This window comes from Grammomys surdaster, unplaced genomic scaffold, assembly GCF_004785775.1.
Source record: "Grammomys surdaster isolate TR1022 unplaced genomic scaffold, NIH_TR_1.0 369, whole genome shotgun sequence".
Lineage (NCBI taxonomy): Eukaryota > Metazoa > Chordata > Mammalia > Rodentia > Muridae > Grammomys > Grammomys surdaster.
In genome coordinates, this window is record NW_021604788.1 from 822,761 (window position 1) to 829,749 (window position 6,989).

Consider the following 6,989-nt stretch of genomic DNA (forward strand, 5'->3'; position numbering starts at 1 on the left):
AGGGAGCCTGAGCCCAGAATTTTATTAACCGCTACATCATCAAGGCTTTGATCATTATTAATATTTTTTAAATCCTTAAATTTACATATATATATATATATATCATATCCTTAGTTTCAAGCCCTGCTTCCTTAAAACAAAACCTATACACAAAGTAAAGGCACATTTCCTTATGTTTTTTACACAGCCTGTTCTTCATAGGCACAGCTCTTGCAGTTTCCTGGTATAGCAGACAACGGTCTTTAGTAACTAATTTCGTGTAAGAACAAAAAGGTAACATACTACTGAGATTAAAATAATTTCTTACAAGGTTTTAAAATTTATGCAGTAAAGCAGCTAGCTTTCTGTAATATCTCTCTAGTCACTGCCGTCTCTAATTCTCCAAGTAGTTAGGAAAACAAAGTATTAATTTTTTATATACTTGTATATCATCTTTTAATTCTCTAATCTTTGTTTCCTATCCTGGCAATTTAATAGCCTCATGTACTCTCCTAATATTATTTATTTCTAGATCATATACAAGCCTTTCTCCTATAAAATAAACTCATTTATCATTTGCTTGTTTTCTACAGATTCTTTCTTCTTTTCCTATCCATATATTTTCTTTTTAAGACCACTTTAACTCTCTTTGATGTCCTAAAGTTTACCCTGACTAATTAATCAGTCATTTGACTAGCATGTACATATGTTCTTGTGCTAGGAAGTGTTCATGAACCCCAAAAGACCATAAAGGAGTTCTTTCTGATGTAGTAGCATTAGAATCTCTTTATTACAAGCTTCTGGCTTGGGCTCTCCTCCAAGCCAACCCTGGCATAGCAGGACATGAAGATGGAGCAGCCCTGAATCCTCAGCATGACAAGTTTTTATAGTAAAATAGGAGCAAGTGACGGGGGTGAGGAAGGAGGTATTCAGCATGGCAAGCATATAATACAATGACTACAAGCAAGATTGCATACAATCACAAACAGTCTGAAAGTACATCTGAAACAATCAGACTAATCAAACTGTTGCTAGGAAGTAGCTAGGGAGTAACTCTAGCCAAGGACAAGCCATGGGGTCCTTCCTGGTACATGGGTACAAGCTTGGGTTCTGCTACAGGTCAAATTCTCAGGCTTTTTTTCTGTTCTTTAACTTGGAGACCAGTCCCAAGATGGAGTAGGTTTGGTCTCTCAATATCTCCTCCTTGAAATTCCAAATTCAAGGCCAAGTCTGGCAATAAACTATTTCTATAAAAGATTATGTAGGGTTTTATGGCCTCTATGGCTATATTATGTAGATCCTTTCCTATGGCCCAAAAATGCCAAGTAGAAAACCAGTTTCTAGTCCTCTGCAGCTTAATGACCACCTCCATTCCTTACTCCTGAGAACTGAATGTGTTTTATTTATTATGGAGTGATTATCTCTGAGTAATGGAGGGAGTATATTCCCCAGAAATGGAGATTAAAAGTAAAATAGAAGAGACAGCAGATCAGTTTCAGGCCAAAAGCAACCATCAGCACATGTGAAGATCAAAGGCCTGCTGATGCTCCAGGGGCTGAACTGTGCCACACCTCTCCTTAAACAGACCCAACATAAAATGTTATCCCTACATAACTGATTGTCATGGCCCTCTTAGTGTGGTGTCCTGTTTACATGTTTCAGAACAAGAGGAGTTTGGCAGGGATCTACCTTAAGCCTGCTGTTTTCAATTCTGAATTTCCCCAGGGCTTGTGCCTGCTCAACCTTATCAGTTCTTCTGTCTAGTGACATGGTCGGCTTGTCTCATAAACTAGAAGGGGTGAGTTCATTCAGCAATAAGCCTTGGAGATGACAATTACATCTGGTGAATAAAAGTAGGATTTACACCCATATACTGGGCAGCTTTCAAACTTCTTCAGAGAAGGTTCTTGTTGCAGTAGAGAACAGTCACTGCAGAGACACACAACTGGACAAAGTGCTAAGGGTAAGAAATGGAGTGCTCATCCCTGAATGTGATAGCTTAACCAGCCCCACACCAAGTGTCAGGAAACATAATGAAAAAGAAGTCAGAAATATTCAAAATGCTGGATGATGGGGAGGAGCGCTGTGAAGTAGTGTCTTATGGACATGAGACAGGTATCTCAATTTGAACTTACAACAATTATGGTTATTTGTACAATGTCTTCACAAGATCAAGCCTGAAAAATTCCAGTATAAGTATAGAAATCACTATTTAGGCCCTACTTTTTATCTAGAGGATACTGACAGTTGACAGTGGAGGAGGAAACATCATTATTTTTGAGGGTGTGGTCACTGGTAGGTTTCTCATGTTTCAGTGGATGTTCTCATACCTATTCACATAAAGAAAACACTAACTATATTTAATGACCTATCAAAAGAAGTTTAAAAGAACTGAAACATGAAGTTTGGAGGGAGCCTTGTTAGGAGGGAGATTTGTTGAGAGACAGATTGGCTGGGAGGGAGATTAATTGGGAGAAGATTTGTTAGAAGAGAAATATGGAGAATTAAATCAGAGAAATAGGGGAATGTATATGATAATATTTTACTACATATATGTACAAGAGTATCAATAATAAGAAAAACTTACAATTAACTCTACTATTGACAGTCAGAGGAAACACCACAATGTGTCATTACATTCAGCAAGAATATCAAATAAAAAAAGGTAAAAATAAAGAAAAGCAATATTAGTGGTAACAGTTTAGTACTATCATTTGAATAAACAACTTATGTCACTTTGTTTTTCAAGCTTATGCCAAAACCAAAGATAATTAAAAAACACACACATCCTATTTTAAAAATATTGCTGGGATATCTGGGTATTGATATAAAGAAAAGAATAAAAGTTAAAAGACTAAACTCGTTTCCTACTCTGTGGAAAATGGAACAAACAAATGAGTGCAAAAATGAAATCTTGAAACATCTAGAGGGAAATTTATGGAAAAGAATTCAGTGTATATACACAGTTAATAAATTTCTAAATATTTTGGACTCAAAAACTGTAGTCATATTCCCACAATCTGCCACATGGGAGTCACAGAAAGTGAAAATGCTGCATAGCATAAGAATAAACTTCCAGATGGAAAAGTACATAGAATCTTTGCCAGTTATTCATACTTCAGAATTTAATACAGATAATATAGAAAGAATTGAAAAATAAATAGTAAAATATAAATAATATATTCAATAAATTGGCAAATAAAGGGAATCATCATTTCAAATGAAATGCACACAGCTAATAAATGGATGAAAAACCTACAAAAGCTTTATCCATTAGGGAAACAAATCATTACGGCATTGTGACTCCCTCTCATTGTAGTGAGAATGGCAACTCCAAAAGACTCTATTTTCAATAAGATAAATAGTTTATTGCTACGCCATGGATTTTTTTAAATAATTTATTTTTTCTCAAATCATAATTCATTCACACAGTGGTTATAAACACAGAAAGGCAGGATGTGAGGAAGTGAATGACACTGGATTGTGGGTGTTCAGGGGGAATACAGATATCTTTCAGAACAGGGTATCGGCTGGGTGAAGGTTCAGGGGACAGGTCACTATGACTCTGTCTATGATTCACTTGTCCTTATCTAAGTTGGTATTATCTGCCAAGGCTACCTATTTACAAGGTCTATGACTACTCAGGCTGGTAAATTTCCACAAAAGCTGCCTGTTTACATTAGCTTATAGCCATCTGTTTCAATGTTTTTCCACAGAGACCTAAGACTTGGTGTTAGTATACATGTATGACAGGCCTATTGCTGATTTTAGGCCTCTGGCTGATTTTATATGCCATAAATTTTAAAACAAAGAAAAAAAAGTAATTTTAGTGAGAATACAAGGAAAATTATACTCATTTACATTAAGAGGAAATATAAAATTTCTAGCTACTGCAGTAAATATCAGAAAATTAATGAGATCCGAGGGTGGTGATTTATACCACTCCTCTCATCACAGGTCATGCAAAAGCAGGTGACTTGTCATTTAAATTATACTTTAGGCTACATAGGAATTTGTAAGACAGCCTATACTATACAGAAATACTTGATTCCAACCTCGAAATAAAATGACAAATTATTCATAAGGAAAAATGAGAGATGCCAGGAATTTTGATATATTCAAATAATACTTGTACTGGGGACACAGGTAAGAGGTTAGTGACTTTTTCAGCAACTCTGAGACCAAGACAGTGAGTTCTATGACAATCTGAGTTACATAGGGAGAAACTGCCAGTAGATTTGATAAAGAAGAGAATGAAAGAGTTAAAAATAATAAAAAGGTAAAGAAAAGAGAAATGAGAGCAAAGTAGAGGAGATGCGGAGGAGAGGCGAAAAATGAGGAGAGGGCAATACAGTCATGAAACCAGGTTCACAAACACAGAGATTGAGCTGTTATCTTTATACTGGAGTCTTGGGCATCAGTGCTGGACTAAGAATCACTCCGTCTGCTTCATACTCATGACTGATAAGAATTCGATCTTTTACACGAGACCCTTTGGCCCACATTAAAAAATTCTAGTTCTACTCAAATTCAAGAAAAATAATTTTTGTATGTTCTCTAGGAATTCCCCTCCCCCAGAACAACAACAACAAAAGATGGATCAGTTCTTCTCTGCCCACTATGGGATTCCGTTTAGATGACCAGAGCACGAGAAGCATGCTTCCGGGGCAGGGGGCCGGAAGTGGATGATCTTAACTTCCTCTTTGAGGACTGTTCAGCCTGTACGATTGCACTTTGCGTCGAGAAGCTTGGCCTTTACTCTGGTAAGAATCTTTCCCTGGTGATGACTTAAAACTATGACATCCCATATACATTCCTAAATTCATAACCAACCCTGCCTCAGCAACGGCCTGGTCCCTGCCCTGTTCCTCAGAATTCCTGGAAGCGGCAGTTAGGCCCAATTTTCATTAATGCTCCTCATTCTTCTTAGGGAGTAAAGGTCTCCATTAGAGGTTCAGGGGTTCACTGAAAGGGAAAGATCGACACTATGAGTTTAAAGGAAGGTGAATTGTGAAATTGAAGACTCCATGCTATGTGTGTGGTTAAATACACAAAATTGTTCCCTAATGGTCCATAGGTTATGTCAAGGGTCAGGCAGGCCTGAGGGTTAAGATATTACATTTTTGTCCTTTGAAAAAGGAAAGGTGGGAAATTAATGGAAACTATTTCTGGGAAGGAAACGGAGGGAGGCATTATGAAAGCATAGCATATTTGCTGCCAACTGAATGTTATCAGAAAACAATGGTAAAGCTTACCTCAATTTCCTCCTACATTTTCCTTACTAGTGAAGAGTGTAGTGCTAACTTCAGAGCAGCAGAAGAAGGTGGGAATGAGGACTTACTTAAAAATGAACATAAATATTAATGGGGAACAAAATGTGGCCCTAGAATAAGCTCTTCTTTCACCCTAGTCAGCTATTACTTGGATTGCCAGGCAATGGCCTAACAAATTATGATTCCCTCCACAGATTTCTCAGGAAGCAGACTGAACAGGAGAACAGGAACAGGGTTCGAATCCAGAAAGGTGTCCAGATGAAGGCAGCCGGTTGGGGGGGGGTAGGGTTAGGGGTCGCTCCTTAAAGGGAAGTTGCTTTCTACCTAATGATGGTTACATAGTATCTTTCTCTCCGCACAGATCCTTTCTAGCACTCCTGTCCACTTACCCAGAGCACCATGCCTAGAGGCAACAAGAGCAAGAGCCGCTCCCGGGCCAAAAGGCAGCAGATGCGGGGAGAGAGGCCTAATATCCAGGGTGCTCAGCCCACTGTGGAGGAGGAGGAAGCAGCATCTCCTGCCCTTGTCCAGGGAGATACCTCCAGCTCCCCTGATATAGCCACTCCTCAGGAGTCCCAGCAGGCTGCATCCCATAGTTCTCCTGGGTTAAATGTTTCCCATCCGGTCCATGATGTTGGTGCTGCAGGTTCCTTTGCAGGTGTGGAAGAGAGACGTACAAATGTCTCCATTATAGCAGAAGCCATCCAATCTGCACGCAGTGATCCTCTGACCAGGAAGGCCAGCAAGGTACTTCACTATCTGCTGGAGAAGTACCAGAAGGATGAGCAACCCGTGGAGGCAGAGATGCTGAAGCTGATCAGCCGGAAGTACAAGGTTAACTTCCCCTGGATCCTGGAGAAAGCTGCCTATCAGCTGGAACTGGTCTACGGTCTGGAGTTGAAGGTTGACAACCCTGCCACTCAGTCCTATGTCCTAGTTAACAAGTTACCCATCCTCCCTGGGGCAAATGTGGGTGGCAGGAGAGAATTGCCTAAGACGGGTCTCATTCTGACCCTCCTGGGTATGATCTTAATGAAGGGCAACCGTGCCACTGAGGAAGAGGTCTGGCAGTTTCTCCACCTGCAGGGGATATATCCTGGGAGGAGGCACTTAATCTTTGGGGAGCCCCGGAATTTCATCACCAAAGAGCTAGTTGAGCAAAATTATGTGGAGTACCGCCAGGTTCCTGGCAGTGATCCCCCAACCTATGAGTTTCTATGGGGTTCCAGAGCCCATGAGGAATCCACTTCCAGGAAAGTCCTGGAAGTTTTGGATAAGATCAGAAATGCCATTCCTGGTTACTATCCTCAACAGTATGAGGAGGCTCTCAGTAACCAGGCTGAGAGAGCAGCAAGGAGAGATGAGGCTGTTAGTTTCCATGCTGCCAGGCTTCCCTCCCATGCCCAACCTAGAAGGTCCTCCCACATGTAGCTAGCCCTTGGTGATAGCTGTCACTGTGCTCAAGAACAGCCAGTCTTCTGAGTAGTGGGGCATTTATGAGTAGGTGGGAATACACTAAGACAGTACCTTTTGTTATGCATGTGGAAAGTATACATACCTTTCTTTGTTACATTAATATTCCTGTAACTGAAGATTAATTTGTTTCATATATGCTTCTTAATGTAATGTCTGCCACGTTTATTGCTCTTTGTCAAGGGTAAGATATTTGGGGTTTTAAAGTTGTTGGAAAACCTTCATATATTTCTTCTTAATAAGTGTAAAACAAGACATGAGAAA

The 6,989-nt window shown here is 39.7% G+C and overlaps 1 protein-coding gene across 1 annotated transcript; it reads left to right on the top strand.

Annotated features, from left to right (window-relative positions):
* The first annotated feature begins 5,651 nt into the window (after positions 1-5,651).
* LOC114631919 (melanoma-associated antigen B1-like) lies at positions 5,652-6,683 on the top strand. Its single transcript, XM_028780312.1, has one exon. It carries the CDS (start codon positions 5,652-5,654, stop codon positions 6,681-6,683), a length of 1,032 nt encoding a protein of 343 aa, XP_028636145.1.
* Positions 6,684-6,989: the final 306 nt, after the last annotated feature.